This window comes from Cydia amplana, chromosome 7, assembly GCF_948474715.1.
Source record: "Cydia amplana chromosome 7, ilCydAmpl1.1, whole genome shotgun sequence".
Taxonomy (NCBI): Eukaryota; Metazoa; Arthropoda; class Insecta; order Lepidoptera; family Tortricidae; genus Cydia; species Cydia amplana.
Window position 1 is genome coordinate 12,518,716 of NC_086075.1, and position 14,060 is coordinate 12,532,775.

Sequence of the window (14,060 nt, forward strand, 5' to 3'; positions counted from 1 at the left end):
GTACAGTCAGCAGCAGAAGTTGCTATTATTCTCTTAACCCTTAAAAGCATGACTTTTTCTTTTTGTTTAAATTAATATACGTACTCTTATCACATCATTGTTTGCCGATTCTAGGAAAAATAGTAAAAAAAATATACTTAACTTCGATTTTCACTGCGAAATCAGTGTTAGAAGTTGAATTGGCTAAATCATATTTATGTAAATATGTAATTTTCAGTAATAGATATATGAAATTTTTTACTACCATTACAAAGGTACACTATTTGTGATATACCTATGATAAAGTTTTTTAAATATAAAATAATTACAAACCCCGAAAAATCTGCCCAAAATGACATAAGGTCACTGCGGGCAAGACCGGCATACTTTATTTTTTTTTAACTTTGGAGTGATCTAGTTGCGTTAATTATTCACCTAGGTTACCGTTTGTAATCGCATACGATGAAGAATTTAATAATTAATAGTTTAGCCATAGTGACAGATCATTTTAATCATAAATTAAGCAAAAACATTAGTATTTTTAAAAAGACGGCGAGTAGACGGACTTCCCTTGTAGTTTAAGGGAAGTCCGTCTAGTAATGATATCAGCCAATCTATGGGTGCGTATATGTTCGTAGTCGAATTCCTAAAAAGAATGAATCAAGACAATGAAAAGTGTACTTTCAACTTGTTAATATGTTGTTCAGATTCGAAATAAACGCCATTTTTCTAATATAAAGGCAAGTCCGGCATAAACTACGAAAATGGGGTGGTAAACCTTTTACGGCTAATAATTACACGTAATTATTTTTTGGATTTCCGAAATAAAAGACCAATAGAAATTTTAAAATGTACTTTATTAGTTTCTTTTAATTTACTGAGATGAAAATTTAGGAAACTAACATCATGCGCAATGTCAGGCGGATTTGTCGATACCTTATCAAATCGTTATAATAATAAAGTCGCAAAAATAGTTGGTAATCTCTGATTTAACGAAATATGACGGACTTGCCTTGTACAGAATAGACGGACTTTCAAACTTAGTAAAATTTTAATGTGATAAATGGTGGAACGTATAATTACAAAACTAAGCCAATTTCCGATATTTTAAACACAGAATAAAGATAACTGGTTCTTATGCTACTTATGTAGGTACTTTCTGATGCACAATCTTTTCAAAAACTATTTTTAACAATTTTTTTTCGAACGGCTGTCGAACTATGACTTCGAGTTCAAAACACGAAATGACTTATTTAGGCGGATTGCTCTGAAATTGGTTGTCACAGCGTCATCTGTTTTAGAGTGAGGGAACTAACGCGCAAAACTGATTAATCGACTAGACTCCAAAGCGGCATACGCCTCTTAATTCAAAAGTTATAACGTGTAGACGGACTTGCCTTGTAGACGGTCTTGCCCGCAGTGACCTTACTAAAAATCATCAACTTCCAGGTTTTTCCAAGTTTTCCGACATTTCGTCTATAAACAAATGTAATTTTTATAAATTAAAATACTGCGTAAATTTATGTAATGATTCGGAAAATTTATTAGTTTTACTATTGAAATAATATATAGGAACGAATAGAATTTGTTTAACCCTTAATCTGTGAGCTGTCGAATGCTTTGTAGACATTTGGCAACACTATGCATTTAAGGGTTAACAATAAAGTCGCGTCAAGATCATTTTGAACACCTCGCCCGCTTAGCAACTTCTGCTGCTGACTGTACTACACATTAACTTCATTTCCAACTTTTGAGTTCAGTTGAATCTTATTAGTATTTGTTCACGGAACACTTAGGTAGGTATGGGATCACTTCGGTCTTGCAAATCGTTTTTTTTATGTTGCAGGTGTGTGGACTATCAGCCATAATGTTAACTTTTCAAGGTAAGAATCTTTGGGAGAGACAAAAAGAACTCAACTTAAAAGTAAGAGAAGCAGCTCAACAAAAAGTAAATTTTCAAGATGTCAAATCTGTACAGGAATATTCTGATATCGATAGACTTTTTAAGATAGACCTGGCTTCAAAATATAAAGACACGGATTACTTTATTGATGTGCTGAAATGCGGGGACAGCTTGTACATATCCAGGGCGCTGAAATGGGAGTGGATCTACGAGGATGCTTACTCGCATATAATCAATCCAGACTATCTACATCACAACATTTTTCCAACAATGTCTTTTAAAATGAAGATAAAAACTTTGTCAACAATAGCTAAACATATTCGAGATGAGGCTAGAGCCCAACTTTTCTATGAATACTGTATTAACACGAACATGAAAAATAATGCGTACAAATTTCTAAAGTTTTCAAGCATTTCTTTCAAACAAGAATTACTTCCTGATTTCGTGGAACATGACAGAGATACTCAAAGTCACATGGACATGATTGGCAATTCGTTACTTTTAGCTGATGTTTATGGTGAAAAATGTAGAGGCATCATTTCGGATCTGTCGTATTTGTACTCTGTTGATGATGTCGAGTACCTCAAACTTGTTGAAAAACACACAAAGATAAATGATAACTACTACAACTTTTCCTATAAAGATGATTCTCGTTTCGGCGGCAAAATGTCAAGAAGTATATTAAAGAAACACAAAACGCGGATACTCAATAATCCATTACCATATTTAATGGTACTAAAAGAAAGTGAGTTGATAAAATATAGTTCGTCTGATGATGCAAGGGTATTTGCTGTTACTCTTCTCCCGAAAGAGGTGGACCAATTCTGGAGGACGAATTATTATAAAACACACAAGCATCTGATCGATTTAATAAAAGCTGAGAGCATTTATGAATTCGTCAAGCAAATTTTCTCAGACAAATATCCAAATGAAGACTTTGAAATGACCAAGGAGTTTTATGAGTCGAAGTACTATGACCTTATGACCGTTAAGGAGAGAGAAGCCTGGGCTTTGATGCATATAGAGAAGAAAACGGATGTGATACCTGAAGATGAGGATTACCGGTGGTATGAGTTTGTGAATTTTCCGCAAGCATTTGAAGAAATAAAGAAGAAAATAAGAATAACTACAAATGCAGATAAAAGATCGAACATGTTGGAAACCTTAATAAAATCAGCAACGTCTCAAAACGAGTTGAACAAATTATTGAGCTACTATTATGAAAGACATGTCAATGAAAGATCACATCTAAAAAATAGATTCTTAAAAATGTTCACTGAGGTTCATTCAGTATTTGAGTTAGACGGTGTATGCTGGAGTGTGTTCGATAAACTATTGCACAGCCTTGACGTCTATAATTCCTGTTCCGGGGGAGGATGGAACGAATTTCTTTGCGATTCCTTAGTATATCACATCATTAACAAAATATCTCTTTCAAATAACTTAACTCAACATTTGAATAACAGAAGATATTTGGATAGAATAAAAGAACGCTCTGATATGTTTCCTGCAGACAAAAGGGATCTTGTGTATAATTATGTATTTCAGTTTTTGACGGACAAAATTAAGGGCTTTGAATTATTGGATTATACCGAGGAAGTAAAAAAACAAGTTCGAGGGTGTCTGGAGTTAATGATAAGATGGAAACGAAACTTCAAGAAGGATGGAGAATTTCCAGAAATTGCTTTAAAATTCATGAAACTAGATTTCGATACTTTTGATGACATAGTTAATCCAAAACCTGTAACAAAAGAGAAAAATATATCAGAAGGCTTTTTAATAAGATGTTTGAAACAAGACCCAACTGTCATTTTGGAAAACTTTTCATTAATACAGAAAAAGGTCAAATCGTCCCATGATTTTAGACTAAATACGGTTTTAAAGAAAATGAAAATATACTTTTCTAATGACTTGGCAAAACAGTATTTAGACTTGTGTAGAACATCTCTGACAAATATTTCCTCAAAAGACGATGTAAGGTATGGTATTATATTTAATAGAAACTGTATTTTTGCCAATGTTTACGCAATATTTCAACTGGGAGATGAACATACAAAAACCGAGTTTATGGATAAACATGCGCCAACAAACAGTAAAATAGAATATAAGAAGATAGACAAATATCTTATGTACACCCAGGAAGCAATTTGTCGATTGCACTGTTATTCCCGCCCGCCAGTGCCTCTCGCGAAAGCTGCTTTGTACCTGAAAGGGGACTATGTACACTTGTCTAATGACATGTTCAACATGTATCTAATGAAATTAACTCCCATTCCACGTTCGGAATTAATCAAGTTTTTATTGGAATCTCCAGTGTCCATTCAGAAGAGGGGTTTGCGTTTAGCGTTTCATGCATTTGAAACTAATAAATTAAAAGACATCGTTTCTAGCGTGTGGAAGAAAACAAAAAATGTGTCAGTAAGAAGCAACCTCTACATATCGATTGTGGAGAAAATAAAAAGCGAAAAAAAGAAATCCCAATTGGAATTATTTGAACTTCTAAAAGAACTCACTACTCGTATATACCAGGATGATGATGAGGACCTTTTCAAATATTTTACAGGCGACAAAATACCTGAGTATTTAAGGGGTGAATATTTGGAAACTGCTTGGAAAACGGTATTAGCCTTGCCGGAAAACAAGGCAAATATTCAACGCAGAACCGATGTTGCAAAGGCAATGATATCAAACATCGTTTTAATAGATGAATCGCATGCTGAAGCATTGGTATACGGTCACGTCCGTAAGAGGTTGTCGCAAGAAGAATTGAGACCAGAAAAAAACTCTCACATTGAATCACTGAATGATGCGCTGTGGGACTTTGTAGCAGAATACATCGTAAACGTTGATACTGAACTGAAACAAGAAAAGAGTTTGAATGTGATAAAACTAATAGTAGAAGAATGTTTTAATCATTGGAATGAAACGCACAGCACGGAAAACTACGTTTATCAATTATTTTTCAAAGATTTTGTGACTAAACTTGATTGTATAATTTATTATTACAGAACTACAGACTCGAGTAGGGTGATTCGCATATTCGAATATTTGCTCGAATCTTTTGAAAACAAGTTTGGATTAAGAGAAATGTACTCTTACTATTGGGATTGGAAGTTGTCGGTAATAACAGGAACAGTTATAAACGGCAGAGATGAATTCGACAAAGAAGTCCATATGAGTTTTGGTTCAGAACTAGGCATGTTTGTAAAATATTTGAAGGAGAGGAATTGCTATTACAATTCATTCTTAAGTAAGATTATGGGGAAAATAAAGCAATTTATACGAATTTTAAATATTCGTAAAACCGAGTCAATAACTGAAAATGACTTGAAGGTGCTTATAGCGTACGGTCTAACTATTCAGGAAACACTGGAGACGTCGATGCTGGCACTGCATATTTTGCCTCGGGACCTGTCGACTATTTCTGTTGCCGGCAATGAGTTGCAACAAGTGATCAAGACAATAAAAAAACAAGATAATGAAGAACTGAACGCTTTTATGAACGATAAGTTTATATACAGTGATTGCAAAGTAAGGAAAATTATGATCACGTAGATGTTGGTTTAGTTGCGGTTCCCAGCTGTTACAGCCAAGTTACCACTGTTAGTAGCTGGGGATTTTTTTCTCCTCTATAACCACTCGGGACAACCAAAAATAAAAGATCCATTTTTAAAATTGTTTCCAGTGGCAACTGGTGAGAAAAAATCCCGTGTAGCAACAAATTGCTAACAGTTGTGGAAATAAAAATAACCCTTGCGGTTGAAACAAGTACCTATTTGAGATTTTGTGATACCCAGGACCATCATAGAATGCTTCATGTAATTACACCCACAACCTCCAGTAATTTATCACAGTGGCCCTGCTAGCAAATACCTAATAAACTATCTGGCAGGAGTAAAGGTTTACATGAACGAACTTTACAGAAATTATAAAGATTTCCTTGAACGAACTTTACTTTCAATATGATTATAAAATAAATAAAATAAAATAGCCTTTTATTTCTTGCGAATTTTAACATTGTTTGGTGTTTTAGAATTAGTCTAAAGTTAACTTATAATTTTTATAATGTTAGTTCTAATATTTTAAATGTATTTTAATATTTGGCAAGAACCCCGTCTTCACAGGTGAAGGCCTCCTCCAGAGTTTTCCACTCATCTCTATCTTGAGCTATTTGCATCCAGTTTTGACCAGCGATATTTCATTTTTAGGGTTCCGTACCCAAAGGGTAAAAACGGGACTCTATTACTAAGACTCCGCTGTCCGTCCGTCCGTCCGTCCGTCCGTCCGTCCGTCCGTCCGTCCGTCTGTCACCAGGCTGTATCTCACGAACCGTGATAGCTAGACAGTTGAAATTTTCACAGATGATGTATTTCTGTTGCCGCTATAACAACAAATACTAAAAACAGAATAAAATAAAGATTTAAGTGGGGCTTCCATACAACAAACGTGATTTTTGACCGAAGTTAAGCAACGTCGGGTGGGGTCAGTACTTGGATGGGTGACCGTTTTTTGCTTGTTTTTTTTTGGTTGTTTTGCTGTATTTTTTGTTGATGGTGCGGAACCCTCCGTGCGCGAGTCCGACTCGCACTTGGCCGGTTTTATTTATTTCGTCTTCCCATCTAGTAACAGGTTTTCCTAGTGGCCCTTTCCATGACGTCACATTTTTGGTCCAGCGCTGGTCCGGTATTCGTGATACATGTCCCGCCCACTTCCATTTTAGTTGTTTGGCGTGTCTAAGCGCGTCTTTGGCCTTTGTTAAGTTTCTTATCTTTATATGCCTTATTTTTTGGATTTTTTTGATGCCGACCATACTGCGCTCCATTCCCCTTTGACAAGTTCTTATTTTGTCTTTGACTTTTTTTTTTCAATATGATTATGTAGGTATAATGTATATTTGTATTTTTATAAATTTGTTAGACTAAATAGAGCTTTGGTTTTTAAATATGAAGTTATTAATTTTTATTTATTAAGTTACTCATCAGTTAGTTCATAAGGATAACAAAATACACATATGTAAATTGAACAAAAGAAAAAAACAAAAGTGTGAGAAACATTTTATTTGCAGTTGTAAAAACTGTACAAGTCCTAACAAACTTACATTAACACCTATATGGACCTTTCGCATGGCACTGCTGACGAAGTCACAACTCGCATTGCGTACCGGTTGTACTCTATGCTTGCCGCTCACTTTCACAGACTACATTATAATAAAATAGACCATAATGTCTATAGAGTTTCTCAAAGTCTGTGGGTTATTTAAAATTATTTTCTATGGTTCATAAAGGCGTTACACAATCCGGCCTTGGTTGGGCTACCGCGAACATCAAAATTCGATAATCTCCGTCGCACTTGCATTATTCGAGTTAAACAGGCAATAAAGATCCGGTAACGCTTCGAATTTTCATATTCGGTTTCATAAGTAGCCCTCTTCACACATAGACAAACTTTTGCAAACATCCATTCAATTTCTAATAAAAATTGTATAAGAAATATTGATTCTTGATTTAAATTTATAAAAACCTACGGGTTTTGAAGGCAGAATTTGGTACAAAATCTTTCATTGCTCTAGTTTTACGCAACATTCGATACTTTACCCGACGGGGGCGTTATTAGATCCGTGTAAAGATACCACTGCAACGCGATATATAAATACTTATAGCACCGTTTTTGACACTCGTGTTTTAATATCTTTCTTTCTGGGAAGTTACATTTAGAACACTTTTACTTAAATTAGTAGGTATCCAATTTAAAGACTTAAGCCACTACCCAAAAAAGTACAGATTTATCGGTGGAGTAGTGGTAATGGATGAAACATATAGTCTTTTGATCGGAAAACGTTAAACACTGTTAATGAAAAGCTCCCTTAACATAACAAGTTAGTACTCAGTTCACTAATAATGTTAATTTTAACATAAAGTAAAACCTACTTAAAAAACATTACGGAGTTTCTGTCTATATATAAAATGACATATTCGAATAAATTACTAACTATGTTATAATTATTAACAATAAAATAAACGGGTCAACAAAAAAACTAAATTAAGTTTATATACATTAACACTTACTTATACTGAATTTATATGATTACACATGAAGTTACATTCACTCGACTCGGGGCTCTTCGGTGTGACCACTAACACTATAGACTTCATAACGAACATTTTTATTTGAAATGCAATCAAGCCACTTTAGACCATAAATCATGAAATGCAATGTGTAATGGAAATGTTAAATATGTAAAAAATATTAAATAAAATAACAATGGGCATGTTGTGGTATTTTGATTCATGTGATATGTAACCTTAACAATGAAATATGCGGTAGGTTGTATTGTAAATAAAAGCATAAGATTTATTTGTTCGTTCAAAAGTTAAAATGTCGAATATATTACACTTAAGGTCACTTCTTTTTAATCCATTACTTTACAAATGAGCAAATTCATAATTTCGAGCTTCAATGTTTTAACTTAACAACTTCAAACAGGGTCTATAAAATAAATTAATAATGTCCATAGTAATACAAATAAAATGTTTTAACCCTACACCATACTGATAGTGACTAAAATCATGATCTACATCAAATTTATATACAAAAAAATCCTATAGAAGCTGTTATAAAAGGGATAATAAAATCAAATTCAATATTCGTTGTAACATAATAAATAATAGATATCTATAAACATTTAACAACTTAAATTAAACTGATATACAAAGTGTAATAATGGGCATTCAAATGTTTAATAAAGAAATTTACTTATTTAAAGGATATCCATATATCCTTACGCATAGTTTTCCTTTAAGCGCAATAAATCATAGGTATAAGTATGATTGATGATATTTCAATATAGATTGACTTGGAAATTTTAAATGGTGTATGTACAGTCAGCTGCAGAGAAAAGGTACCACCCCTGCATAGAAGTTTGTATGCAGGCGTGGTACCTTTTCTCCACAGCTGACTTTACCTACTCTTAGCCGTGGAAACACTCTTTAAAATGACTGAATTCTCAACTAGAAATAGAAATAGAAAATATTTCGTATCTCCGTCGAAATTACTTTTGAGTAAAGAAGGTGTGAACACATCCCCAACAAGAAACAATAATTAGAATGCGCAATACACTTGAAACCGTTTGACCGCCAACCATTACTGACAGACCAGTTAACCCGGTCATTTAACCTGAATGGTCAATATAATTGATAAATTAAGCTTTAGGAGTACTGAGATTTTCGCAGTATTTGACATGATTATGCACGCATTATGGCATGACTATGTATTCGTATTGCAAGTAAGGTAAGGGTAAGTGACTTGAGTCAAAACGTCAACGATTTTTCCTACTGAACATAACTTTTTTGGCACAAGTCTGAATGGCGGTCAAATGGTAGTCTATACGCAAGTCGAACCTAACTCGAGGGTGCAGGCGATATTCAAGCGCCTCATATGGGCCGCGTGAAGTTAGCCGGGAACATGCCTTTCTCGTTCGTTCCCTCCTTGATGCCCATTAGCCAGCCTTCCTCCTGAAAGCGAGAAATAAAAGGTCAAGACTTTATTCATGTAAGTAAGTGTCAAATGCATTCTTTTCTAAGTGATGTTTGCACCGCCGAAGTAGTGCATTGACGTCGATAGTAGATTGCACTGCTGAAGTCAGTCCCACAATTTACGCCCAACGTTGATTCGTAAAAGGTTCCGAGCAACCCCACGGGCGTACCGTAAGCAAGTGGTGTAATAATAGGGTGGCACAGCAGGCAAATACGGCATTTGGCTTGCTGTTCCACCTTGGTGCATGCAATGCTCACTCGTCCGAGAACGGCCCCGATTTGACCGAGAGAAGGCCTTGAGGCACAGGTTTCAGTTGGTATAGATAGTTACGCCACTGGCGTAAAAGCTTTTGCAACCAGCAGCATCACCCCTGTAGATACCGACCTGCTCCTCGGGGTCGTCGTACTCCACGACGCGGATGGTGTCGCCGACGTCGAAGCTGAGCTCGTCGCTGTCCTCGCGCGTATAGCGGTACGTGGCGCGCACGCGGTACAGCACACCCGCCGGCAGACCGGCCAGCGTCGCCCCTGGGCCAGGAAAACACAATGTCAGGCTATGTTCTTTGCTATCCCTTTGACTGCCAAAGACGGCAGACGCGCACGGTTACAGTTTAATATTAACCTTCGTGCATTCCAATAAAGTTTATAATGGCATGAGGAGTATTGAGGAGTTGCTCCATCTCTATCGCTCATGATAATTTGCAGTGACAGTAACTTTGAAACTCGTCTATCTGCTCTCTCACTCCGAACTCCGTTCAAGACCTAGATACACGATGACATATAAGAATGGACCATTAAATTACAAAGTCACTGACATCTGAAATATGCCGTCTGTAGGATCTATTCTATAAATTGTTTTACCTTATTTATTTTTACAACAAAAACAAATAATAAGATAGGTATATTTTTTTGTAAACAATATCATAGTTTTTGATATGTGTAATGTGATGTGACATACATGATACGATACATTTTTTTTCCATCTTGTGTGACTTGGATGAAAAGTGAAAACATAAATAATATTTACTTTTCCAATAATGTTTTTCGATAAATTTACACATTAAATACACATTTACACAACTAAAAGCAAAGCATAACACAAAGTGGTTAAATAATGCCAAAACGTCAAAAAGACCAGTACTTGCCTGCCCTGAAGAATAATATATAAACATATTAAGAGATACAAGTACATGACAATACATAAACTATAGTATAATTTATAATTAATATATTTAACAGAAAATATTTACAAATTAATATGTACAATTTCTTTGCAGTGTTTATCCAATAACCAATTTACCTTTTATAATACATAGTTACAGTGTTTTACTACAATTTACTTACCATTTTAAAGGATTTAATACTTTTCTTTAAGGTCCACCACCGTCACCAATATTTAATACCTATGCGAAGTTAATTGTCTTATCATAACTACAGGAACTTTGTTTTTAAATAAGAAATATTTAGATAAATAGGATAAATGACTTAACTCACGCATAGGTCTTATTTTGTCACCTACCAGCAATAATATATTATATGATTAATATGATACGCATTGTTATAGATCGTCTCATATATTAAAGTACAGTATATACTAGTGCGTATAATGTATAATTCTAATTGGTCTGTCTCAAAAACTAAGCTTGAATTACCATTCAGTTATACCTAACTATATGCACAAAACGATACTAACGCCATCTATGAGATGAAATGTAAATCGTACAAATATTATCGCTGCTAAATGTAAAGTATGTAATATTTACACTTACCAACAGGTATGTCGTACACTTCGTCCGTCTTCGGACTGTCATTCTCTTTGTCCTTTTCTTTGACACTCTGTTCTACGTCTACTTGTTTCTTTCCCTCGCCGTTATTATTCAACTTCTCGGGCGGTACCGGCGTCCCTGAGAATGTTGTTGTGTTCGATACTAATTCTACTAAACTAGCCTAGCTTATAGAAATAATTTACACGGGGAATGAAATAGAAAATAAAAATTAAGTCGAAAGTTTAAGTGGTTTAACTTTTATACGGAAAATCATTTGTGAAGTAGATTAGAATAGAAATAGGTAATAAGCATGCATCTAACTACTAACATAGAGAAAAAAATACATAGAGTGCTCACTCCATACATCAGTTCAGACTATTAATTTCAGTGTCTACATCTAGCATCGAGTAGCGGAACTATCAGTACTGCTACATCTATTCTGCCCTGCTAAGCCGAAAAGCGCTATCTCAAAAACAAATGATTTTGAAAATAGAATTCTCAGGTATAGAAACTAAAGCATAAGTTAGCAATGAATTTTCTTTTGAGATAGCGCTTTTCGGCTTAGCAGGGCAGTATTGTCAAGTAGCAGTACTGATAGTTCCGCTACTCGATGCTAGATGCTAATAGTCTTTTTGGTACTAAAACTGATGTATGGAGTGAGCACTCTATGTATTTTTTTCTCTATGCTACTAATGACATTAATGAAAATGTACTCGCCACTTACATATTGTCGAAGTTGGAAATATTGTAATACCTACCTATGGATTTTATTCAGTCTCTTTGCCAAAATAATAAATTTAGCTTAAATTATATGATGTCTAAAAACTTCACTTCTCTTATAAATTTTAGTTAAAATTATCATGTTTGAAGATTACATTTATTTAATATACATTCCCCATTTATTAAGGAGTTTTTAAGAACTGTATAAAATAGGGTAGCAAAATAACATATTGGGGTAAAGATTGAGAAAACAACTATTAAAGAGTAGCAAAGTGAAATATGAACTGAGACTTATATTTCGTCTCAGATAGTGAGTATATATACTGATTCTAAGACTAAGAATTTCAAACCATAGTTCCATAAGAGTCATCTAATCGAAATCTTTAATACAAGTATCACCATCTCCGTCCCATATATCTACATACAATCATCGAGCGAAAGAGCAATAGTCTCAATATGAATGGAAACTTCTTCCTTCACCAAAAACGCCTGGACCTGTTTTGTATACCAGTGGTTCTTAACATTTGTGATAAGGGACCATTCGAAAAAAAAAATTGCGAAGGACTACCAACTATGTTCTGGAAATGTTGTTCCGTTTATAATTTGTGGAAGTTGTGGATGTAGGGTAACCACCCGTGATTCGCGGGCCAGCGGTTAAGAACCATTCTTCTAGACTGAACACTTCCAGGATCTAACTAACGTGATTGTTACCCATGTGCTCCAACGACCGCCATCATGACGCGACCAGGCGCGCATACTCACCAACGGGTATATCGTACAGTTCCTCCAGCTTCTTGTCCTCGTTGTTATTGGTGGGCGCCTCGTTGATGGGCGTGGCCGGGGCGGGGGTGTCGGCGGGAGGTGCAGGCTCGGTGAGTGAGACGGGAGACTTGTCGCGCTCCTCGCTCACGTGGCGCGCGGGCGCGGGCGGCGGGGAGTCGCCGTTGAGCACGGGGGAGGGGGGCGCTACACACAGGTTAATTCATGCAACACACGGTGAAACAAAGAAGGCTCTTTAGGGAGCTGTTCCGAGGGCCTATTACCCCTCCCGCGAAAACCGAAATTTACTTATCTGCCTCTTTATCATTTTTGCATATTAGAGCGATAGAGGCAAAATATAGTTCGGCGGTAGGCCCCCTGATCGTGCAATATTGATTCATGGACTGAGAGAACGCTACCATCGTGAGCATTATACCTAGGTATCGCAATAAGTTGAAGCGAATGGAACGGACACACGGTTAAAATGAGTATGGCAAAAATAATTCAAAATTGAACATCGTTCTGAGAATGACATGCCATTGTGTGTGATTGCGATACCTGCTTTTATAAATATGTATGGCAACACCTTCTTTGCTCCACAGAAATTAGGTATAAACATTCACGTTACATTTAAATCGCTCAATGTTAGGAAAATCTATCAGAGAAGTTTTCAATGATAAAAATCACAGCACAACATTAGTTGAAGAAAAAGTGGCTTATCAAACAATTTCATTGTTGTTATCATACGACAAAAGCCATTCAGGTTTAGTACTGCAGTTCTAGACATCACAACACATGTATACTTTTTGATACAATACATTCCTTCATCTAAGGTAATTTAATATTTATCCCTTATTACATTTACAAGTAGTGTCCTTTATAAAACTAAATTTGGAAAACTGACGCAATCTTCGATCTTTGCTGTTGTATCAATTAACTGTTGTATGGAAATGCATGTCCCAAGAGTCCACTTCAATGTTAGAGTTTCTCATTTCATCCTTATTGCCTTGCTGTAAGATCTGTACGATTACTAACCTAACCTTCACAACGGATAAAACAAACGTTAACTTTTTGTACCTAATTTGGTACTAACATGGTTTTAATTCCATATCTAGTACTTTTTGATTTTACTCCTCATCGCTAACGGATAAGAACACTTCAGAAGATGAAGGGAAGCACACAGCCCATCCTTTTCTATTCTAACCATAAATTGGAACAGAACAAGATGACATGCGTTATTGCCCTCGCCTTCTGAAGAGATCCGAAGCGCACAAGTGATCATCTGAAGTAATAAGTTAACAACTAGCTCTTGTGAACTTCTGCCGCCCTAGTACTAACAGCAAAAATCGTTAATCATCGGTAGGCCTTTACGCTTTCACAATAAAGTTTAAGAACTATCAG

The 14,060-nt window shown here is 35.5% G+C and overlaps 2 protein-coding genes across 3 annotated transcripts in view; one reads left to right on the forward strand and one right to left on the reverse strand.

Annotated features, from left to right (window-relative positions):
* Positions 1 to 1,808: 1,808 nt before the first annotated feature.
* LOC134649487 (uncharacterized) lies at positions 1,809 to 5,472 on the forward strand. Its single transcript, XM_063504243.1, has one exon. It carries the CDS (start codon positions 1,817 to 1,819, stop codon positions 5,435 to 5,437), a length of 3,621 nt encoding a protein of 1,206 aa, XP_063360313.1. The 5' UTR covers positions 1,809 to 1,816; the 3' UTR covers positions 5,438 to 5,472.
* Positions 5,473 to 9,196: 3,724 nt separating this feature from the next.
* The window catches only part of LOC134649575 (myc box-dependent-interacting protein 1), a 56,380-nt gene continuing 51,516 nt past the window's right edge, over positions 9,197 to 14,060 (reverse strand). Inside the window, exons 7-10 of one of the 2 annotated variants that reach the window (XM_063504379.1) lie at positions 12,663 to 12,866; positions 11,184 to 11,318; positions 9,800 to 9,942; positions 9,197 to 9,393 (exon numbers count right to left, since the gene is read on the reverse strand). In XM_063504379.1, the coding sequence (XP_063360449.1) occupies positions 9,313 to 9,393; positions 9,800 to 9,942; positions 11,184 to 11,318; positions 12,663 to 12,866 (563 nt within the window). In that variant the 3' untranslated portion in view covers positions 9,197 to 9,312. The remainder of the gene's footprint in view (positions 9,394 to 9,799; positions 9,943 to 11,183; positions 11,319 to 12,662; positions 12,867 to 14,060) is intronic. The other variant, XM_063504380.1, reaches the window with a different exon arrangement.

What these genes read in the sequence shown, in the direction of transcription:
- LOC134649487 (XM_063504243.1), top strand. Translation starts at nt 1,817, where the DNA reads ATGTTGCAGGTGTGTGGACTATCAGCCATAATGTTAACTTTTCAAGGT.